At 38.3% G+C, this 25,293-nt stretch overlaps 1 protein-coding gene across 2 annotated transcripts in view; it reads right to left on the bottom strand.

Moving 5' to 3' along the window:
* Positions 1 to 24,876, bottom strand: part of ctnna1 (catenin alpha 1) — a 79,185-nt gene extending 54,309 nt beyond the window's left edge. Inside the window, exons 1-7 of one of the 2 annotated variants that reach the window (XM_022752103.1) lie at positions 24,796 to 24,876; positions 22,526 to 22,643; positions 21,974 to 22,169; positions 15,915 to 16,081; positions 14,904 to 15,023; positions 13,124 to 13,393; positions 9,248 to 9,451 (exon numbers count right to left, since the gene is read on the bottom strand). In XM_022752103.1, the coding sequence (XP_022607824.1) occupies positions 9,248 to 9,451; positions 13,124 to 13,393; positions 14,904 to 15,023; positions 15,915 to 16,081; positions 21,974 to 22,169; positions 22,526 to 22,630 (1,062 nt within the window). In that variant the 5' untranslated portion in view covers positions 22,631 to 22,643; positions 24,796 to 24,876. Of the gene's footprint in view, positions 1 to 9,247; positions 9,452 to 13,123; positions 13,394 to 14,903; positions 15,024 to 15,914; positions 16,082 to 21,973; positions 22,170 to 22,525; positions 22,644 to 24,575 lie in introns of both variants that reach the window. The other variant, XM_022752102.1, reaches the window with a different exon arrangement.
* Between the last annotated feature and the right edge of the window lie 417 nt (positions 24,877 to 25,293).

Below are 25,293 nucleotides of genomic sequence, written 5' to 3'. Positions count from 1 at the left end.
CTCAAGGTTTTAGACTGCACTGCATATATTTACAGAGAAAAGGCACAAAGATTTGATTGATTTTGATTTTGGAATTTTAAAAATGAATATTGGATCATTCAAATAAAAGACATGATTATTGAAAAATCTATTTTATCCAGCTCCAATTAATAGTAATCAAAGGATTTTCTCAAAGATTTCCTTTTTAACCTAACCTAACTTCTTTCACTCCTTGAGGAGTAACCAAACTGAAATTGCTTTGCAGCATCACATCTGCCATGTATCCACAAAAGGGATAATTGGAGGAATCTAAGTACCAGTGTGTAGAATTTAGGGGGCTCTATTGGCAAAAATTGAATATAATATTCATAATTATGTTTTAATGAGTGTATATTAACATGAAACTTTTTAGAATGGAAAATAAATTAGTACTGCATCGTCAGATGGTAACAACACATTGTGCAACAAACTGTACAACAAAAGGGGAAAAGATACTAAGATAATAATAAGAACTGTAACTGGATACTAAATGGAAGCTACACACACACACACACATATATATAATACACAGAGGACGGCCAAAGAGAAAATATCCAGTGAGCAGCAGTTCTCTGGGCGAAAATGCCTTGTTGATGCCAGAGGTCAGAGGAGAATGGCCAGACTGGTTTGAGCTGATAGAAAGGCAACAGTAACTCAAATAACCACTTGTTACAACCGAGGTATGCTGAAGAGTATCTCTGAATGCACAACACGTTGAACTTTGAGGCAGATGGGCTACAGCAGCAGAAGACCATACCAGGTGCCACTCCTGTCAGCTAAGAACACAAAACTGAGGCTACAATTCGGACGGGCTCACCAAAACTGGACAATAGAAGATTGGAAAAACATTGCCTGAGGAATGTTTCCAGCACCTTGTTGAATCTATGCCATGAAGAAATAAGGCAGTTCAGGCAAAATGGGGGCCAACCCGGTACTACCAAGGTATACCTCAAAGTGGCTGGTGAATGTGCGTATGTGTGTATATGTGTATATGTGTATATATATATATATATATATATATATATATATATATATATATATATACAGTATATACACGGTGGCGTCCAAAAATCTGAGACAGCTTTCCCATTTACTTGAACACAAATCTGTAGAAACAAATTTAATTGGCCATATTTGCCAATGAAATCATCCAATAACAAAAGTCGTAGACAAGCTTGTTTGAAAAAAGAAATAACAAANTATATATATATATATATATATATACAGTATACAGTATACAGTATATACAGTATACAGTATATACACGGTGGCGTCCAAAAATCTGAGACAGCTTTCCCATTTACTTGAACACAAATCTGTAGAAACAAATTTAATTGGCCATATTTGCCAATGAAATCATCCAATAACAAAAGTCGTAGACAAGCTTGTTTGAAAAAAGAAATAACAAAGGCTGTAGTTACGTTAACTCCATTAACCCACATGACTAACTGAAAATTAGAAAAGTTAGACTCCAGTGATAATATCACAAAATGTCCCTTTGTGAGGGCGTGACCTAACCCTGTTTAGCTCTTGTGAAAAACAGGGGTGCATCTCATCTACCTGCCAGCAAAGCCAATCAAAAAGCCTAGAATTCACCAGCAAGGGATCAAGGGCCAGGTCTGGGAAACGTTGCCTGACGGGCTGTTACTGACAGACTAGTGTTTTATGGAGGCTGTAAATATACGAAAGCCTTGGGGACACTAAATCTTTTCCCTGTTACATTGTGTGGAGTGTAATTTCTTTTAATTATGCATTCAGATGAGATTACAACTAAATAAATTGTACTCCTTTCACACTGGTCTTGCGTTAGGTCTTGTCCCTTTGAACTGTCTTCCACTTTTTTTTTTTTAAAAGCATGTGGGGGAAAAAAAAAAGATAAACACAATTTGGGCCATTATACTACATTTTCTTTTAGCTCCCCACCCCTAGACATACACATTATTGTCACCTGACATCAAACCTAATGTTTCATGAACTTCTAAAATGCCCACTGGTAGACCAATTAGAGGTAACTTGGTGTGCAGTTGTTTTTAACTTGAAATCGATAATTTTCTGTTAGGTTACACATAGCTCATAATATTCAGGTAGGCATTGTAGATGGTCCAAGACCCATTCAACCTGAAATGTGTTTAAAATGAGAGGCAACTATATAGGCACAGAGGAATAGGGATAAAGCACAATTCTGCCACTCAGTGTAGATGCCCAAGGCAAAACGACAGCAAGAGTTGGGGAAAAAGTGGGCTGTCGAGAGAGAGGGACACAAACGGGAAGAGAAAGCTTGCTAGGCTGGAGAAAATGGGAAAGAGGATTCAGCAAGGAGAAAGCAAAGTGTAAGAAATGCTGAAGCACGCAGAGTGGGAGACTATACAGAGATACAAAAAGGCAAATGAAGAGAGAGGCAGGGGTCCCACTGAAGTGGACAGGCATGTCCTTTTCATGCAGGTCCAAATGATAATGTATCACTTCAAGTTGAAGGAATTTAAATGTCAGTAGCCTAATATGTCAAAGCAACCTAGCATCATCTCCCTCAAGCTGGGAACAAGAGCATGCATTATTAATAAAAAGTGGCAGAAACAATTACACTCAACACACACTATGCCAAACTGTCATGACAATATGGAATAATTGAGGTCATAATATGTGACAGTGCTGGGGCAACATTACCCCCACCCCTTCACCGGCTGAGTGGACAAGCTCTAGTCTTGTTAAATGATTATCCTAACACTGTACACAATTTCCACTCCAGGTCCAGGAACAGAAAAAAAAAAAAAAAAACACTTAACACGTACCCCAGTTATTCAAAAACATAATGTATTCTATATAGTTAGACGTTTATGTTTCCCTCATCTCAAAGTCCACCTTCCTTTCCCTGATAACAGTTTAACCCAAGGCTACTGCCACTTTCCAAATCAATGTGCTGCATGAAAGTTTGAACAGTTCTCATGAAAACATGAAAAAAGCAAGGTTAAAAAAATATGTGAAATAAGAAACACTTGACATCTTAGCTCTGGAAAAAAAGGAAAATGGTTCCACGGTCTGTTAGACTGAAATTGAGCTTTTTAGCCATTATACTAATTGCTTTTATTAGTCTAATCCCTGTTCTATGTAAAATCATCAAGACATTTTTTGCAGAGCAGATTCAAATGTCCTTTTTTAATAATCAATTTAATGCTCTGTTTCAACATGACTACAGACCTGCTTATTCCCAGATGGATCCCTTGTGCACTGGTGCTAGGGTTTTAGCTGTTGTGGTATGCATAATAAAACAAACTTATACAAAACTCAATGAAATAAAATCAATGATAACATCCTTGACATACATAAAAAGAAAATGTCATGCATGTTGAAAAATTTGTTCTGAACATCGTTTGCTCTTTTGAGAAAACGTAGTAACCATACCAACAGTTGAATGCCTTTAACATCAACATCAGGGAAAAGTATTTTGACATTGTCCTTTCATGTGAATAATGCATGTTGAAGAGTCTGATCTCTTCCATTTAGCCAACAGTTGTAGGATTCTTTGATTTGGCCTCTGTTCTTCTTTAAAAGGCTGTGGCTGTGTGTGAGAGATAGCCTGTGTGTTTGTTTTCTGTTTAGAACTTATCTGATCATGGTCTTGATATAGCCTTAATTCTGCCATGGTAACAAATTTAATTTTATCTTCCCAGAAAACTAAAAACTTGCATTCAGCCTAATTATCCACACAAAGATGTCAGGATACCAGAACAAATACTTCCTCTGTATCATGTAATACTTGGAATATACAGTATACTTGGATATTTGGAATTTCTTAGTAAAGCTGGTTCCATAATTGCTTAATCTGTCATTATTTATAATATAGTCAATTCAACTGTAATGAGTTGCTGTTACACATGTCATCAGTAATACACAACGGCAAGTGGCGCTTAGTTCATGACCACTGCTTTCTGAATTTTTTTTTTTTTCTTTTGTATTGTAGGATACTTTAAGGCTTCTATGTTACCTGTAAAAAAATGACTAAATTATGGCAGACATGCTAAACAGGACTATACAGCAGTTAGTGAAAAACAAAGTTTCACTCTTTGATATATCTGTAGGATATAGTCGAAATAGCTGGTGAGTTAAGGATCTTTAGCAGAATTTTTTTTCAAAGATTCTGAGTGAGAGGAAGAAAAATTGAGAAGGGGGGAAAGAAACAACTTGTAGCTTGAGGGAATGAAGAAGCAGAAGGGATGAGAGAGAAAAGAAGAATGAGTTAGGAGTCTATCCAAAAGCCTCAGCTGTGAGTGTAAACCCATATGCTGTAATGGCAACATATACTGTTTAATAACTTGCACTGTCTTTTGTACAATCAGAATAATATGCTGAAAAAAACATCGCCATCATACCACTATATTCCCTGGGGATAAAAAAATCTGTATTGGCCTATTGTATATAATATATTCAAAGAGGGTATTTTCTTCCCTGCATGAGTTACATATTTCTTTACATCTCTGCAGCTCTGCCTTAGAATCACAACAGAAACATCCTCATCAAGCCACTGTGGTGTTTTCTTAGTGTGTCAAGCTTAATGACAGACACAGTCAGGCTATCTGTCACAGTGTTTACAATTGGCTTAAAGGACCAGGTCGAAACATCAGCTATCTTACTATGCTAACTACATATCAACCACAGTTCTCTAGGCAATATACTAGGCCATTAAATGCACAAGGTGGACAATGATATATTATGTTGCTCATCTGTTTTGTTCATCTGGTCAAATGAGTAGCCAAATCCCTGTCATGTCCACTCATCATTACTGCAGTGATGAGATGTGTTCCTCTGTAAATCTAAGTCCTCAAGTCATACAGGGATACATTGAGTGGCATGGAGGAGTCCAGTGAAGTAGAAAACTTTGAAGCAAACCAGAGATGCTGCATGAATGGCCTGAACCTTAAAATAAACTGGCAGTGTTCTGGATGAGCAATGCAAGCCAACTACAGCTGTAATGCCTGAACATGGACAGGATAGGTACTGGGAAAGAATGATATGCAAACTGAGTCTTATCATTTCGTTTGTCAATGTATGTGAAAACATATTTAAACGCAAAAATGTACTGTGTAACATGTATGTGATAATCCCCCACAGCCCCTTTGAAACACTGAAGACTGACATTCAAACATCTATACAGATTTATGTATATATTTATCAATTTCTCATGGCCAATGTATTTCATAAATTCCAATCACAAGAAAACAGAACTATAGGAAGGGATAAAAAGGAGCAAAAACTAAAATCAGGGATTTCGCCATCAATGTATCTTTTTAATGACATATACTTGCCCCCAAGGGCTATCGAAGTGAGCCAAACTATTACCGTACTTCTACTGAGTACTACTTAGCCAAACTTAAACAAAACTACTCCAAAGTAAACTGTAAAGGTATTGCAATTCATCATAAATATTCAAGTACCACCTTGATATGTAGTTATTACCTCTGCCTACTTTGCAGAATCTGTCAAACCCTCCTGAACAGATGTCAGTGACATAGCACAGAGCATTAGGCCAAAGGCTAAGAAGACAGAGAGCACATTGAGTACATATAGCACACTAATTTGCTCACTGTATTAAGCAGGCAGACTTAGGCCATTGCCTAGTTCTCTGTTATGGTAAATAGCCTGGCTGGGCAGCTATGCAGCAGTCCTAAACGGCTCCTGTTACTAGTTTGTTGGTTAGCCATCACCACCAACAAATTAGCATCCACTTTTCAGGTTATAGCAGGTGAGTATTTGATACAAAAAACCACAGGCTTAATTAGAAATCAATTTGTAGCATTTGCAGTAAGATATTTGTGCTGTGGCAGCACTACTGTTGTGTGCATGGATAAGAGTTTAAATCCATACTACCGCCTAGGGCTGTGCAATTAATCGAATTTTATTTTCGATTACGGTTCCGCTCTCGGTACTGCAGGAATTAGGAAAATAGATTTCGTATTTGTTGTTGCAACATAAAAGTTTTCTTTCACATTCACCAACTCCGTTTCTGATGAAGATATTCGTCTATGATGCATATTCGCTTTTACTATGCAGAAGTTCATCTGCATCTCTCTCTCTAACCCTGTGTGTGAGGGGCGGGGCAGCGCTCTCACACACCTTGGAGCGCCGTGCACCCCACAGCCACACCCACACCCCCCCCACACCCACCCCCCCACCCACACACACACACGCGCGCGCACACACACACACACACACACACACACACACACACACACACTGCACTTAGTGACAACGGAGACAACTAAACGTTTGGAAGTGTGGTTCAGGCTTTTTCATGCAAGGAAACACGAGCAACCTCTGTGAAAGACACATACAGACGGAGAAATGTAAAGCTTTCTACTAACTAGAGTTAAGTACATTATACCAACATGGGTTAATGATGAAACTGACCATTATCCAGCTGTTGTTCTGGATATGTTCTTGAATTCAGTCTGAAATGGACATAGCATCATCTAAAATGTCGTTTAGAAATTCAGTTTCAGGTTGGTGGTGGTGGTGGCGGGGAGGGTCATGCTCAGATATCTTTAACTTATATTGTGTATAACATGAATAACTACATAGATGCAATACGGCATTAGCACATCCATGAAATTTATCTGGATGGCTGCTCACACTGAAATTCTGCTGTTACGGGGAGGATATTTGGGGGTGGTTACACTGAGCTGTTTACAAAGAGAAAAAACTGAATAAGTAATGGGCTGAGGAGGAACATAATGTAAAAGTTGAAGAACAGTTGAAGAACAGTTTTGCAGTGTCATTGCTCTTTAATTAATAAAAGCCCCCTCCGCCCTGAAATGATCTCTTAGGAAAGACCTAATAACACATATAGTGAAAACATTATTTAAATATTCAAAATCAAAGATGATGCACCATTCACGGCCCCTGAATGTCGAAACAGTTAGATTCATTTATATTAAATAATGACAGATCATTTCTTAAAGTGGGCAACCAACCTTGTCAGAAACAAAAAAACCTAATACTGAACAAACAGAAAAAAAACAGTGCTTCAATATCCAGATGACATATTCTCAATTAAATACAGTGACAACAAAATAGCAGCAAAAAACAGCAGATTTTCAGTTGCTGTAACTAAATTGTTAATACTGAACAGATTTTTAAGAGGCATGACAATAATACATTCAGATGCGTCACTGATCTTCTGATTACACTATAAATATTGACTGCAGATTTATCATTTAAGGAAAGACTCAACTTGTGCACTGCCTCCACAGCCAGCGACAGCTGATAACCAATCTAAATGGAATCTAAGTGGATTTTACAGTGTAGGATGGATTCAGACTCGGCATCATTTGTGATTTTTGGATCAAATATTTTACACAAAGCCAATGATCTACTTACTAAAAGACCTGATGTACTTTCAATTATTTAAGTGCAATGTATATGTATAAAAAAAGTAAATGAACAACATAAAATAGCAACTGATTCATTTTGAAAGTTCATATTTTTGTGCTAAAAAGAAAGAATTTTATGTTGTTGGATAATTGCCCAATTACCTCTCTCACCAAAGAAAAATGGTTGATTAAATGATTTAAACGGCATAATAGCTTATCATTTGTTCAACAAAAGGTAATATAGCAGTCTATCTTGTTTCCCAAAATTACACTGACCCCACTTACACTTAGTCACTTCATGTGTCTTGGGCAGATCAGACAGCCATCACATCTCAAAAAAGCTAAGTGTAAATGCATCCAAGAGGCATTCAAGACTGATTAAAATCCAAACACTGAAACCACCTCCATACATGGTTTGAGACACATTCTAACCAGAATGGATCCATCTCTCCAAGAACTATACATATTCTCTTGTCCTCCCAAAGCGTAACTATGTCAATGAGCAGTCTGTGGAAATACCCACTCTCTGTCTTTCTTAATACATCAATGCTCTGTCTCCTCTGTCCTTGTGATAACAGCAGCGAAACTTACGCTAAATTACACTGAAATTAGCTATTGTTCTCTGTCTCATTAAAGCAACAGGGAAAATAGCTCCAGTGATTTCAACACATACGATCAAATACAAGGCACATTGAGCTATTGTGGCATTTATCTGATCCCTGATTAGTTCAACCACTGAATGATCTGTGTTGGGTGACAGATCATTGATTTGTATGGGTGAGAGAGCGACCTGAGTTAAAGCCTGTGAGGATGATAACATTTTTGTCTCGTTTGTAGCTCATAAAGACAAGTCATTCTGACACTAACTAAAGCATTAATTCCCATAACTTAACTGCAGCCTAGAAGTTATTCATCTTCTAGCATTTTGGCAGTTACCAAACAGCTTTAGGTTCTTTACAACCTCAGGGCAGACCCAAAGACGGATTGTAATTAGATTTGTGATACGGCCAACGGAGTCACACATATGTGGCTAAGGTTAGATGAAAGTGTCTTGAATCTCATCTGGATACAAGACATTTCAAATGGCAGTGTAAATGCACCAATTGCCACTGAAAATGTACATCCAGTTGTCATGTATTTTTAAATGCAAAGTACTAACCTGCCTCCAGAGTACCCCCGAAATGGTACAACGGCCATTTTCCTAAACCAAAAAATTACTTCAAAATGATAAGTTAAAGCAAAAGAACTACTGCCACTTCAATTTTGACTAATTACTTTTTGAGCATTGTACAACCTAACAATGACAAAAGTTCAATTTCAGAGTCAATTTATATGTTAACTACAAAGATCTGATTTAAAAGAGACACTGCTGATTTCAGCCGTGCATATCAATTTACTTTGGGACAAAGTGACACTGTTCATTTCCATAGATTAATCATATAATAGGATAGTGCCATTATGAAGACAATGACCTGAAAGAGGGACTTTCATTTGTTCTCAACCACATTAACTCTCTCATAGAATAAGTAAAGGAAAGGTAAGTACCCCTTAAAGTAAGTAGTTGTATTGTTGTTCAGCACACTAGTAAATATTAGATATGAACAGAATTTGTAAAAAAAAAAAAAAAAAAAAAAAAAAAAAAAGACTTAATATTTATAACACTGACAATGCAAGGTAAATGACTAGATAGCTGATAATTTTTTTTTTTTTTTCCCCACTGGGTTTAGTTGACTATCCTGGAATTAAGACCTTGTAAATTAATTGGTTGATAAATTGGTAAACTAAAGAGAGTTGTTGTGTTGCAGACACAGAGTAGGAGGTGGTGGTGTGGCAAGAGAAAGAAAATGAAAAGGTAAGACACTTACATTGCCCATATACTCAGAAAGAAGGTCCTGAAGAGCCTGGCGCACAGAATTGCATTCGGCCACAATGCGCTCCCTGCGGTCATCACGTGTGCAAGAGGAGTCAGCCATGAGGGCAGCACCACTGATAATGCTCTCAAGGCGCTCCTCCAGGGAGGGACGGAAACGCTCCTCGCTAAACGCCAGAGGGTCCACAATGATTTGTTTCTGTAAGGAAAGGGGCAGACGGGGAAATTACACACGGAAAAAAATGCAAAAAGTCATCATGGTACACTGATGTCTCCTGCTCCAAGCCCAAAGAGAGAAATCTGGCAGGCAAGGGGAGGGCAGATTTGACAGACTGACAGGCCAGCTGGAAAACCTAAAGGGAAGAATGTGCCATGCGCTCTTTTTTTTTTGTCTGTGGGCCAACAACTTGTTTCAGAAACAGTATCACAGTGGCCACATCTTTAACAAAATTAAAAGGAAGGAAGGAAGGGTAATGTAAAATAGTGTGCCATTTCTCGAATAATTTATGATAGAAAGGAATTAAGATAACAGTCACTTTTGTCTTCAATTCAAGGAAATGGCACTTAATAAGTGATGTCACCAGTCTAGTGTGGATAATAAATATACAAGACTTTAAAAGTAAGAGTTGAATGTCTCATTAAGTACTCAAACAGGGTTAAAGAAAATCTAACTTTGTTTTCTTTTCTTTTTTTTATCAAAAAATAAAAATTGTAAAACACTATCCCCTTACTCTCAAATTAAATGTCTTGGGGGGGGGATTAAATGAGATATATATATTCAGTCTTTTCTCTAATTATGCAAAAAAAAAAAAAGGAACAAATGAAATTGCTCTATTCTTTCCAAAACAAATATTTGAAAGCATAGCAGGATTTTCTACACACACACACATATATATATATGTGTGTGCTACCTTTGCTACTTTGATTTGAGTCACAGAAGTGTTATAGTAACCCACTCTCCACTCTTTTATATCTGCAGGATGAGAGAGAACACTTAAATGTCTGATTTCACAGGGGCAGGCCTGCTGAGAGAGGCAACTAGTTGACATGCTGGAGAGGTACTGCAGAGGGTTAAGGTATCACCATAATGCTTGTGGCATTGAAACAAAAAAAAAAAAGACAACTTCTCCAATGACAAATGAACTCTGTGCTTCTGCAGATGCCTTATTGCCACAAAATATTCAACAATTAAGCTGTTAGAATTGTGGTTTATTAGGCAGCCCGCCCTCCGTCACAGCCACCTCCAGCCCCCTCCATTCCGTCTCATCTGACCTCCTCTGCTTGCGTGTCATATCACCATGGCAACAGGCACATGAGAGAGACTCACAGAAGAGAGAGAGAGAGAGAGGGGTTGACTCATGTGCTAATTTTGCACTGCACTTGAAATTGGGCATCAGAAGCGAGCTAGTCTGAAAAAGGTCTGCCTCTAAGTTTTTTGGGGAAAGACTTTCTGCATGGCTAACTGTTAAATAATCACTGATGCAACAGATCTGAGACATTGTTGCCACTTGTTTTATGCACATAAATCATTTGGCATACCATCTATCGTTAAAGAGAGATGCTTTTATAGCTTTAAACAACTTAACATAAATTTTCATGACTGTTCATGACATTCTGTCCTTTCCTGAACACAAAAACTTCAACATTAGAAACAAGAAGCTAATAATGATATGAAATGCACAGTTTCTCTTAGTTTTGCTATCAGACTACCATTACCCTAAAAATACAAATTTGTTGAAAGCAGAAATGGCATGGTTTTATATACTCAGTAAGAGTAATGCACCACATTACCACATATGCTTCTTAAAAAGCTTAGCTTAAGTAAATTTTTCATTAGTCTTGCTAAGAGCTACTAACTCAGATGGAGATTCTAAAGATGGTCCTACGCAGGTTTTCTGACAGAAACAGGGTAAGGCACATTGGCATGGGACTGCCACATGTAACTATGCGATATCTTCCACTGCCATTTTGACCAGATGTCCCTTGAAAAAGAGAGTATGTATTTCAACAGACCTCCTGGTTAAAAAAAAAAAAAGGTAAATAAATGCAAAAATATTCATTTTTCCCAATCATATAGGCTATATCAAAATCAAAGTTAGATGAAAGAAGAAAATTAAAAAAGTTATTGTTTAAATCTGTATAGGTAAACTGTGCCAGTATGGGCAGATTCTGGTTGGGTTTTTGCCAGCATTATTCATTAACTGCAAGGCAATATTGTTGACTACTGCCACACGGCCTTTGACAACTTAAGCCCCTTTTACACTATACAAAAAACCAACTAACACCCGTTGACATCTGGCATTTGTCGTTAATGTGAAAGTGTAAAATCTGCATTCACTCTCGGTTGAAATGACTCTGCAGTAGTCATGGGTATTTATTGGCTCCAACTCCAATTGGCAGTGATGTAAACATGACACCTGGGTGAACACGCCAATTTTGTCCTCTCAGTCACAACAGAAAGGCAAACTTGCTGGCCGTGTGAAAGGTGTCAATCATCAACTTTTTATTGGGTTTACCCGCGTTTAAAAAACCCTGCTTATACATGCTAATTTTGGTATAAAAAGTATATTACAGTACATCAGATTTAACAAATATTTGATACTTAACATACTTTTCACCCTTTCAACACATTACAAAGTCAAACCATGAGGCTTTGAAAGAGCATTAACTTTAAGAAAATTAATCAATTACTCAAACTGGACTTCCTGAATCGTATTTTATTGCTGGGCTGATTTTGGTCTGAATCCCTCCTTACACAGTGCTACTTGCTAAATGACTAAATTGATTAACACAATATAAGTCCTGTGTCTGGTGAAAGAGCACACAATGGAAACCTGTAATTCATCCCTGTGGATGTGTTCTGTGCCTTTGGAAACTCTCTGAATATGAACAGTCTTCTGTAAATAAAAAATGTTCTTTGAAAGTGTGACAGAAGTCAGTGGCAGAGAAAAAAAAAATCTGGTTAATCATCTTTGCGTTTATCACCACAGGCAGCATTAAGGTGATTAGCTCAATGTTTTATCCAGCTGTTATCCTGATGTTGTTTCATGTCAATATTATGATGACTAATACGTCATATTTTTATATACCTTTTTAGTTACAGATTTCCAATTAATATTAAGCAACCTTTTATTGGATAAGGTCTTATAAATCTGTTTGAATCTTGGTTGCATCTGAATGCACTTTAGCACCAAAACGGTTACAGGAACAATCAGAGATGTGGAGCACAAAGACTAGAGAAATAAATAAATTCAAACAAAATAAAACTAAAATTGTTAACTGTGCTGTATTACAGCAACTGACTTTCAGAGATATAAAGGTTTAAGCACAAATATACAAGGAACTAAACATCAGCATGTAAAGTGTTTTTAGCAGATTAAGGTAGCAGACAAGGGGTTAAACCTTATTCATGTAAACTTGAGTTATTCACAGGATGCATTTATAAGTTCAGCCTAATGTATGTCTCCTTCTGAAAGCTAGAGTATTGCAAATCTCCTCCATTTGACATAGAGATAGAAGCAAATCAAGGAATGAAGTAGTAGTGACTCATGAACATATTCAATGTACCCTAAAGCCATGTCCCAATTTGTCCACATATCTCATTCTAATTTCCACCTCGACCCCAAGCCCTTCAAGGGTTTTGGTCATTTTATTATTCAGTTGGCTTAGCTCTATGAACTTAAAATCTGACCTAACTATAGCCTTTCTGAATAGGCCCTCATCTATCTCTGTCAATAAATAAATATTTTTAATACACATTTGGAACTGAGCCTTACTGTTGTCGGGGAAACGTGATCTTCAAGTTCATGTTTTTAATTGATCTGGCTGAACCTGGAAGTGCTATAATTTGTAAACCATTCATTTGACTTACATCAAAATTGTTGAGGGCATAGGCGAGCTCTCCTCCTCCTGCTGGCTGACTGAGTGCTGAGTCTTCAGTGGCAGTGGCCTGGGCGGCGTTGGAGATGCCAGAGACTGCATGCTGCAGCTGCTTGTAGATCAGGTCACGGTTAGCCTTGTAGGCTGCCACGTCAGGGTGCTGCAGGCAGGCACGGGACGCTGTGTACAGCATGGGGATGTTCCTCTGTAGAACCCCGCGAGCAGCAGCCATTTGGTCCTTGTGGTGGACATCCTTTAGTTCCTAGCATAATGAGATAAAAAAAGAAAGAAGAAAAGGATGGAAAATCAAGGGTTAAACTGGAAGATGGAACACCTAAAGGGGGCGGGGTGGTAATGTACTTTAGATTCAAAATGGGCCTGTCATGCCCTTATGGAGACACTAAGTGTGACAGAGTTTGTTCTGGATGACCCAGATTTATTTCTGTCCCCTGCGGTAACACAACACAGTCATAATCAGGCCATTATAATATGCCTTTGCAATTTAATGCGTTGCTATTCAGACCTCAGCATTATATTGCAATTACATCTTCATAGGAGGGAGGAGAGGAGATAGTGATCGCTGGCATAGATTTATAGTGTAAAAAAAAAAAAAAACCTGCTTGCATACACAAAATGAAAGCCTCTCCTTCAAATGGAACACTCCCAGGGCTTTTTTCCTCTACTGCCTGAGACATGCTCTGAGAGAAAAAAAAAACAGTCTTTAAGCCCCATTACTTCCTGCATTCACTTTAACACATTTAGCTATCCATAAAAAAGTGCAATTACAAGTAAAAGTAATTTGCTCACAAAATCATCAGTGATCACTTTGGCAAGTTTTCCATTTAAAGAGGGGAAATATGGAGAACAAGAACTGTCTTGTCTTCGGGTGGATTTTGCACTTAGAGATGTTAGTTAAGTGCTTTTGAAGCATGAATCTGGTACTCGTTGATGCTTCAACTTTTTTGACTTGATGCAATTACATCATTCAAATATTTTTCCAGTATGATGTGACAGATGAAAAAACCTTACTATATTCATCATCTAACTTCTCTACAGCAATGCCTGAATGAAGTTTGTATATTGGTAGGAACAGTCCAAAAAAACTCATGGGGCAGCCAAACAGTACATTAGTGGTGCATCAGTGGTGAAAGCTGGTGTGAGGATCTTGGAACTAACTGACATTAGGTAAAAATCAAACACTGCTGAGGAGCGGTCAAATAAATTTCCACCACAAAGTTGTATTAAAACACTTTTATATGTGTACAAGTCAGAATTTGACCCACGAGAAGGTGGGGAATGGATATTTTCAACTCTCACCTTCATTTTCAATTCTGCACCAAGAACCTTATGAAGCTGTGTTTCGTGAAAGATGCATCATGAAATGCACCACACTATTGACTACCTCGTACCTAATGTAGGAGCCATTTCTTGTCACAAGGAAATGGGTTTTGTCACATTTTTGTCAAGCCTTTATGCTCTTGTACATCCAGCCCACTTCACTGTAACTGGTAATTGATTGTTCATGCCCAGATTGCTCATGCTTACTGCATTTTGCTGTCCAGCTAGAGCATGGGGCACTATTCTTCAGGTTTACTTCTTGCCTTTGTTTTACTCACCATTTGCTATGTCATTTGGATAGCATGTTTTGTTACAGGTGACAAGACCACTTATATTCAACTACCTAATAACCTCCCAGCCCATTTAAATCCACAAGACTCCTTTGCTCCCACATTCTGATGTTGTCTCAAGTTTTTTTGCTAACTGTGCATTACCTGCTGTCTCTTCGCAGCCATGATGTTCAGCTTGTCCACCTCTGGTTTCAATGCCTTATATTGGATCCCCAGGTCCTGCTCTGTTCCTGCATTGCGCACTTTCACCAGATTGTCTTCCACCTGAGCAAGGTAGATGATGGTAGATGAGGTAGACAATACTTGAAATTAGCTAACATGCACTGAAGTACTGTACTTTTTTTTTTTTTAACAAACTGAATGATCAGTTTGGACAATGCTAACCTGCTGAAAATGTCAACATTTCAAAGGGCAATTTTAAAATAAAATAAAGCCAATCAATAGAGATGATTTTATCTAGTTTAGCCTGTCATATTCAGTTTCAAGAGTTGAAAAGTTCCTGTCAGCTGATATCAATGTGAGGACTCATTTTTTTTGTTTTGATACATTTAAGTGGGGTTCTACCACAGAATTTCTAAATTTTAGTTAAGAATCCATTTATTAAAAGGGAGTTACTGACAAAGAATTACTAATTTAAGCAAATACCATGCCACTTCTTCGTCCAAAACCAGCATGGACATTTGGCTAATTGCTGTGACACTGTGACATGGAAGAGCTATTCCAAAAATCTGGCCCATTTGGTTTTACTGCATTACTTACACTCGCATGGGGCCCTACCCCCCCTGGCCCTGTAGTGTCTATGAGTGAGTGGCTAAGGTAGAGATTAAGAGCAGTTCCTGATCATGCCATAGCAAAAAATACAACTTACAAATCAGTCTTGACCCAGAAATACATTAACATATATTTTTCTGGTCATTATTGGACAACTCATGTAAACTTTCACTGCTGGATGAAGTGGATTACTCCCATGCATGCAAATTCTTGAATAAAATTAATACCTTAATGTGGTTATCAATAGCATCAGATTGTGCTAAATGCTAACAAACACTGTGCAATCTCAGTCCGAAAAATAAGTAATTTTTCTGAAATTATAACAGCTCATGAATAAGCTTGTTTATAATATACAATGTGCAGAAAAAAATTGAACTCGCTCACCAGTTTAAGCTGCACTAGAAGTTTGTAGACATCAGACATGTCTGCCAGCACCAACAGATGTGTGACCGCCGACAGCAGGGCTCTGGCAGCACGAACCATATTGCCCCGCTTCACAGAAGAGCAGGGGTCTTCTGCAAATTCTCCAGAAGCCTGGCGCATTGAATCACCTGAGAATGAGTGACAAAACAAAACAAAACAAAACATCTGCTGTAACTCCAAGGTTTAAACTGAACCTTCAAATAAAAACTGATTCAAAAACAGACTTTTGAACCAGTAAATGTTCAAAAATACAAACTGTTTTGAACCACTATGAATTACTTTTCATAATGCTAGAAAGTGGATTTAATCCGTGGTAGTCTGTGGAAAACAGTAATCAGCTTTCCAATCGTTTGCAATCACAAAAGAACAATTATCTTACCATCAACATGTTAACATTTTTATTACCTAAGCACATGCCTCACCAACAGGTTGTGATATGAAAATATAACCAAAAAACTAAGTCAATGTTTAGCAAAATCAAAGAAAATAATAGTAATTGCTTTTCATTGCAATTAATTGCATTCCTCTGTTATCCATTAAGTCAGAGAATATTCTTCATGTCTAAACCCTGTTTTTATCACTACTATTGGTACTAGCAGTATTAGCCTACCGTAGCAATTGTAGTAGTAGCAAAATTAGCCCACAGTAGCAGTACTAGTAACAGTGGTAGCAAAAATAGCCTATAGTAGTAGTAATGGTAGTGACAGTGGTAACAGAAGCAGTAGCAGTGATAGTAGTAGTCAACAGGAGTCAACAACAGATGTCTTAGAGCAGTCATGGTCCGTTCCTGTCTACAAGTTTAGTGTGTCAGAAGTCTTCATTTGAAATGAAGAGGAGTGTGCGGGAGAGATGCATTTTCCCTGCCTGGCTAAGGTCAACTTGTGTCACACGGAGCAAGATAGACACACAGACACCCATACCTCTCCAGTGTCCACTGATAATTTCTGCTTGCAAATTGACATACACACAGTCCTCTTAAAAAAAAAAAAAAAGAAAAGAGAGAGGTCAAAGCCATGACAAAAGGCTTACTGTCCAGATTGTCCAGCACCATGCTTTGTCCTACATTGGCTGGGCCTGCACAGTTGACTGGGCACACAAATAGAATTTGTAGGCTCACATTATGAACAATCCGTAAAGTTTATTTCAGTGGAGGCACAGCCAAATTCAAACCCTAAAAAATTATTGCTGTGGCTGCATTACAGCTTCAAAGCCAACAAACAGACAAGTACTTATCTTGTCCACTTTCCTATAGTGTCGTACGGCTTCATAGAGACCGAAGACAAAAAAAAAAAACGATACATGAATAATTTTCTTATACCGATGAAGTGTGCTCTGAAAAAAAGACATCTGAAAATTAATTTAGCAGCGGTTTATTCTCAGTCAGTTGATACCATCTTGCTAAATACTTTTTCTATGACATCCGTGTATTTAGAGAGCAGCTCTATTTTTCTGGCACCACTGCTTAGAAAGAAGTGTTTTCATAGACAGTGTACTTCTCCTTTTGCCCAATGCGTGCCGGGACTGACTCCAGACACCTTGACCCTAAACAGGGTAAGCAGTTTAGATAATCATGAATGGTTTCAACAGTAAGATGCCAATAAAGATATAACAAAATGCTGTGGTGTGATATTTTATGAAACATCACAACAGCAACACTGAAAAATTCATCGCAATATCAACTAAATCTTCTAAACTGGCTATGTGAGCAGTGTGGAGTAAGTGCTGCAAATAGTTTTCTTACGAAGTCAAAGTGTCAGTGTACTCTCTCTCACTCCGAGATAACGAGCAAGCTGCATTTAGACACAAAGTGAAGTGACTTCTTGGCTTAGACCTCTGGAATGTTTTCAAAGACTGAGTTGTGGCCACAAGCAGTCACTGAGTTCCCAAACTGACTGAACAAGAGGAGACTGTATGTGTGACAACTCAGAGAGACTGATTTCCAAAATCATCAGGAACTTCATTCTCTCTTATTTTACTTCAGACCATCTCCTTTCTGCCCCTGTCGCCTTACATTCAGTGAGTCATGCAACTCAGAATAACTACATGTTTTCACTCAGCTGAAACATTTTCAACTCAATATATGTCTTTGCTGTAATTTCATTGTCTAGAGCTTTCGTCCGTCTATGTTCAAGTCTATCCGCAGACTTTGTATGTATGTCACCTCATAATATGATTTAGGATTTTAAAATCAAACTGAACATCAGAATTGATCACATTTGCTTAGATTTATGTCCAGTTGGTGAATCCAACCAAGTTCAGACATTTGTGCTTAAAAAGTAACCTGACAACAGACAGTGTCTCACTGCCCTCTCAGGCTGAAAGTTTCAAGACTGTTTCACCTCTGCACATACCCAGCATCCCTGATGCGCGATGATGGATTTCCAGGAAGTATTAAATTACTCTTTAAGCTTCATGAGAACATCCTGCTCCTGGTGATCACGACCTTTTTAGTCCATTAGTGGTCAGTGCAATTTTTTTGTGAAATTATTATAATTATGGTTGTAAGAGCATTTTTATGTTGGTGTTGGTTAGTGGTAGTAAAGCTTTCAATGATAATTTAAATAAATTTTTTTATTCATCAAATTTGTGTCTTTAAATTAAGCTGTGACAACAAGCTGCAGCCTCGCTGACCAGTATAAGTCTAAGCTAAAGCTGCAAAGCTACAGGCTCAACTGGACTGAGAAACTTCAGTGTTTGGTGGAAAAAACTGGGCTTAAACGACTGGGTGTAATTGAAAAATCAACAACAAGCTATCAATAGACCCCCTCCTTGTGAGTAAGTAAACTGACAACCTGTGAGAACTCCCCCTGGCTAATGTCAGGATCATGCATGCCCAATAGCATTTACAGTTCAGCAGGTGTTCTTCAACAATTATATACTTAAACTGTGCAGTCACTTACTACTACATTATCTAATATTAATACCAGTAACATACCTTAATGTAGATAGCAGATATCAGAATCTTCATATATCTATTAGGCCAAAGAAGTCTTTGAGGTAATTTAGAAGTGTACCTATTGTTTGTCCACCGCTGACCACTGAAAGGTTATTTTCAAGTTTCCTGCTCAGTATGTTGATTTGCCATACTTTTTGTTTAAAAATAAGGGATCCTTATCAAAAATTATCAGCAAATATGCTTGTATTGAGTTTTTAAAAACTCAAATATTGACTTGGGTTTTAAAATCAAAAATCCAGTATTGATTAAGCTGTGGGATATACATATATCAAAGTCATTCTGATTGCTTATTTATGCCACTATGTAACAATCTTCTCCTACTGGTAATATTTAATTTTAAGTAATTTCAATTATTTTGTAGACCCTAGATTTTTAATGCTCAAAAAGACCAGACAAGAACAAATAAGCAAACATGGATGGATCTGATACTTTCAAGGTAGTGAATGTGTCCATTCCAACTCATGCTACCTGCTCAGCGCATCTGCAACACAGCAATAGCTGCAGTAGTCTTCTATCAGTCTTTACACCAGATCTAGTCTGCCACAATGTTGCTGTGTGGCATGTTGTGTTCACAGCCCAATACAAACAAACAAACGAACGAACTAGTTGTTCAAGAAAAACCTAAAAAGACACATGGCTAATGTAGAAAGTGAAGTGTATCTTTTCATTCAGAGGAATCACAGCTGTGAGTGTGAGGCAGAAGTGACTGTGGCTTTAGCACCATCACTGCATCCGCAGCAACTGTCATGAAATCATGAAGTATTGAATCTTTAAAAAAAAAAAAAAACTCCACTCAGTTTGCAAAAAACTCCAACAGTGTTTCAAGTAAGAATTCCCTCACCAATTATTTTTAGTATATAAAGTATCAAAAATAGCCTAAAACACAAAGATATTCAGTTTATATCTGACAAAGAAAAGCAGCAAACCTTCACATCTGGAAAGCTCCAAACTGTGAATGTTTGGCATTTTTGCTTGAAACATGGCTGAAATTGCTAATCATTTATCAGAATCGATGAAGATCAATTTTCTGTCAATCAAGTAATTGTTTCAGCTATAAAACAGACCAATAGAGAAAACATCAAAATCCTCAGGGTAAGACATTAAGATGTAAATGAGGTTATAGTACTTACTTTGGAGTGATAATCAAAGTTTATGACTTTTTTTGTTATCAACAAATCAGCCATTTGTTTCCTCACTCTCCCAGTAAAGATACTGTATTTGCAAATGCACATTTGGAGATTAACTTCAAATTCAGTGAAGGACAGGAAAAAAATGCACTATCAAATCTGTAAAACAAAGACCCCACGCAGATTCTGACCATTTTACCCCGACAGAGAGCTAAAGCAGTTTGTGCAAATGATCGACAACACAGGCCTTAAACACAGTCCGCACCTTCAGGCTGTCTTCCCCCCACCCCATTGCAAAAATCAATAAGGCCATTTTCAGGGGGCAGATAGTGATCAGTGCTCCTTTAATAAACTTCCATCTATCTAATGTTCACCTGCGGCCAGCCAAGTGCATGATGAAATGATTAAAATGTATATCACACAATAAGCCTCCCAAACAGCAGGACAACAAAGACACAAGGCCAGGAGGGAAGGGTAAGACGAAGAGAACAAGCACAAGAGCAGATAGAAATGGCTCAGTAAAGAAAATCTTTAAAGGCGTAAGAAATGTCACTGTAGAGATGTCTATTAGTGATATCTACAATAAACAAAATATATCTTAAGATACTAAGAAAATGCGCTAAGTGTAGCAAAACATCCACTAACTTCCATTCGACATGCATAGCCATTCTTAATGATCATGTCAGAATTTTTTTTTTCTCCTACTTAAAACAGCTGGTAAGCCACAGCTGGTTGGAAAAATGTTTTCTGAATCCAGTGGGGGTGGGTGGTGTTACCCTACTAAATGGCCGTATTATCAGTCTATGCACGCTCCACTGAGCAGCATGGCATAGCTGACAGCCAGGCCTAGGCACCAGCTAACAACAGTCACTGAATTCCTGCCCAGTGACAGCTTACCACAACTACAGTAACATTCCTGGGCACTGAGCACTGCGCAGGCTATCTAGCGACATGTCATCTACCTCCCAACTACTCAGAGCAGAACTCGAGGAGGGGGCATCTAGCGCGCTGGGCATCTGGGGAAAAGAGACACAGTGACACAGATGTCGCTTCACTAGGTGATAACAGCCACCCTCAAGTCATAGCTCCCTGGTCTCAATGGTCTGCTAGTGTGTCAAAAGAGGATCAGATATCCAGAGCAGAAAGCAATAAATGAGACTTGCAAGTGTGGTTGTTAGATGATGGAACCTGCTATCAGAAGACAAATGGTAATTTCATTGGCTGGTGATTTGATGGTGGATTCCTGTTTAAAGACTTGTAGGAGGCATGAAATTGAGTTGGAAATGGACTGTGGTTGAGTTCAGTCCCACCAGGCAGGTGGATATAGCCATTTAAATACATTTGACATCATCACTGACATCTCCACACTTTTTTTCCTTTATACCTGAAGTACTTGCACTCCCCTGTTCTGATCTATGTGGCAACAAATAAAAAGGAAAGCATTTAATTATAAAACAGAAACAAAAATGTATGCATATGTTGTTCAATACCTCGAGTACCACTTCTTCCATACAATGAGGTGGTAATGCACTAAGTGACCCAATAGATAATCTTTAACACAAAATGCCATACAAATCTCACATTAGGTTGGTGATGCTGAAGTCCAAATACACTGGACTACAAGAACACATGCACTTCTGAGGGGAAATATGGTTAAATTGGATCCTTGTAGAAGGTAAAGCGATGAAAGTGTATAGACTGACATGAATATGAACCGCCAACATGAAAAGTTAAATGAAAAGTCTATTAATGGGATCCCTGAAAACCCCACAGCAAAAAGAAATCTATCAGTCAAAGTATATTCTTATTTCAAGGTCTTCCACTGGGGGAGATGATATGTACATAGTTTATGATTTATTTATCATCACTCCTATCTTAAGAACCACTCTGTACAAGCTAGAAACCACATACTGTTGCAATATGTATTTTCAATATACCTTGCTTGCGGACATCTTCCACAGCAGCAGTTAGCTCATCCTTCAGGAACTGACTTTCCTTTGCAATCTTTTCTCCTTTCTCCAGGAAGTTCTGGGTAGCCGTCTCTACCGATGCAGCCAAAACATGAGCCTTCTTGGAGCGTCCCTTCTTCTTGTTAGATGGGCCTTTGTTGCTGGAGTTTACCAAAGTAGTGACCTATGTATGGTCCAGAAACAAAACAGCTTAACGTGACAGCTCACGTCAAAACCAGCCGCTTAAGGATCTTAAATGTAGTTAGCAGATTATGGTTATGGTTATACAGCTCTTTTTCACATGTAAAGCCAATGACATTACTGCATTAGCTTTCAGTTATTTCTTATCATAGGAATAGTATCCACTTATTGGGTATTTAAGTAGAATACAGTATATTCACATAATATAAAACAATTATGAAAAGGTGATAAACATTCAAATCATTGTATATTCAAGCATTTTTGTAACCAAGATCCTGAGACCATTCAACATATGACCATGTCCTATTTTTGTAAATATAAATGCACAGTTTACATTACCTGAGTGACCAGGGGCTCCAGCAGCCTCTCCACTGCCAAAGTACGGATCTCTAGACTCTTTGGGTCCCATTTAAAATTGATGTTAGCTGTGTTGATGTTTGTCATGGTGTCTGAAATTCTGGGGGTAATAAATGGACAAAGTCAAGGAAAAATGATGGCCAGGGCCAAGTCTGCTTTATTTTTCAAATGAAATGATGAAACACAATTTGGACTGCATCAAACAAAACATCTTTGCCCTCCAAAACACTGAATATCTGTTGTCAAATTAGATGACTGTGGTTGTAAGTTATAAAGGATAGGCTTTTTGCTCCGCCAAAAACTGCAATAAAAGATGCAGTGAGTAAAAAAATTAGAAGTTTGCTTCTTAAATCTTCCTTTGTGATTTTCAGAGTAGTCTTTAAAAGTTTGTGCAATAGTCAAAATATTAAGGTCCTTGTTAGAGCCAGCAATGCCTCATCTCTCACAGAATGACTGCCAAAGGCAGAGCACAGTAACACTGTGGCCCAATTTCGATTTCTCTTTTCAGGCAGTGACTGCAGCTCCATTGATTAGCTATCAAACATGGAAGGGCAGAGATAATCAGCAAGCCCTAAGGGCTGGGGGGCTTCAACTGAAAAGCTGGTCAGCTGTACTGTAAGAACAATGTTGTAGCTAGCTATTAGCCTATGCTGTCAACAAAGAGGCTAAAATATTAAAAACACCACAAGAACATTTGAATGATGACTACCTGACATTACATCAGACAGTTACTTATTGGGTGGGCGTGCTTTCAATTTTGGCTTCATGAATCTTGACTAATGTTTGCATTTGGATGAGCTATACTTGTTATGATCTATGACACCGTTTAACTTTTAATCAAACAAGGGAAAAATGCCAGCCACTATGGATGGATGCAGATTGTCTGGCACATTTGTAACCCATTTTATCATGAACCAAAATCTTATGGCTCTTCCACTTCTTCCAGGCTTTAATCTACAATTACTTATCAACCACTGCAAGGTTTAGCTCCACTATAATATTAAAAGGTCACTTCACACAAACCACTAGATATAATATACAACAATGATATCTAACCATGAAGATACTTTGATTTGTGGAGGTTTTGAAATCTCCAATGCTGAAACAGCTGTGATACAACACCAATTAATGTAACCGTTTGTGGTGTGCAAATGAATTGAAAAAAACATTTGTAAACTCAGCATTAAAAGCTTTATATATCAGTCTCCCATTGTAATCCACACCTCGCTGAGGCCAATTTTACTGAAACTACTACCAAAGAAATAACTGCATTTAAAACTAGCCTATGGATTATTCCAGGTAACTGCGACATCGGTGGTGAGATTCCGTGTACTTCCTCTCTCTGGGTGTGGCAAAAGAATATTCAGAGGCAGCTATCTCAAAATCAGACCAAATGAAACCAAAACAAATTGCAAGGCTAGATACCCCTAAGGGTACATGCGTGTGATTTGGATGATATAATACTTTAAACTAATTTGGCCCAAGAGAGACCAGCAAGACAGGGTATGTTATGGTCACCCAAACAAGAAACATCCAAAATAAGAAATAAATTTAACACTGATTACTAAGAGCGACAGGGCGGGTCCAACGCCTGAGAAGCTAGGTGCTAACAACTAACGTTAGGTGAAGTTACACCTGTTGTAGCCAACTTCACCCAAATTAATGTTTGTTTAACCCAGCTAAAGTTACATCAGTTGATACAGAAATACGTAAATGGTGCGCCCATGCACACTTTAAACTCGGTGCTGGCGAAGTTAAACGATTTTCAACAGGTTTTTCCTTTTTATGGGTCACCGTTAACATTTGAGCCAACTTAGCATGTTACCTGCTAACGTTCAGTATCCCAAACACGGCACCTTGCTAACGCTAATGCTAGCCGACACAACAAACATTCACGTTGGCTCCGTTGGCCTGATTTAATGCCGCAAAAAAACTTAACTGTCGTGTTAACGGGGTGACAAATAAAATATTCGCGTAACAATGGCTGAAGTATGTATCTAAATGGAGTCGCAAGAAAACGCAATGAACTTACCGACAACGGTCCACTAGAAAAACTGGAGTTTAAAAGTTCAAAATGGAGGAATGAGAATTACGGAATTCCTTGCCTCAAAAGTTTTCCTCCCTTTTCCTCCCCTCACTGACTCAGTTTAGTTGTGCTCCCAACTGCCGACCTTACAAGGCACATCCCCTTCGAAAGTATATCGAAAAGTAAATACAAGTGTGTCTAAAAATGATCACCAGCCGTTAGTTACCTGAAAAGTTTCGGTTAAGATTGTGTCGATGTCGCAGACTATTGCCCAACAATGGATGAAGCGGAGGGGGGGCTGGGGCGGTGACCGAGTTCCTGAACTTCCTGGCAGCGGGGCAGGGCGACCACAGGACAGAGCAAGCCCACAAAACGAGGAGGTGTTTTGGGCGTGGCCCTCACTGTGTGTGTCCATATATGGATTAATTATTGCTTCCATAAAACTTGTGTAGGAGCAGGCCAAGCTGAGGGACAACACTTTTATCTTCTTAACATTCAGTCTGAAGAGGGAACTACTCACCAGGAATGACAAACCTCGGAGTGTGATAGTCATGTGGGACTTATTCAAGAATCATAGTCATGTGCTTTAACAAGTGTGAAGTATGTTTGCCAATTATGTATGTGCCAATTTAACCCGAAAGCTATATTTGCACACCTTAGGTCTCCCTAGTACAGACGAAAATGAATATCTAATTTAATCCTGAAAGCAGCAACCCACTTGGTT

Source organism: Seriola dumerili, unplaced genomic scaffold (assembly GCF_002260705.1).
Source record: "Seriola dumerili isolate Sdu_G_001 unplaced genomic scaffold, Sdu_1.0 BDQW01000161.1, whole genome shotgun sequence".
Taxonomy (NCBI): domain Eukaryota; kingdom Metazoa; phylum Chordata; class Actinopteri; order Carangiformes; family Carangidae; genus Seriola; species Seriola dumerili.
This window is presented reverse-complemented; position numbering and strand designations above follow the sequence as displayed.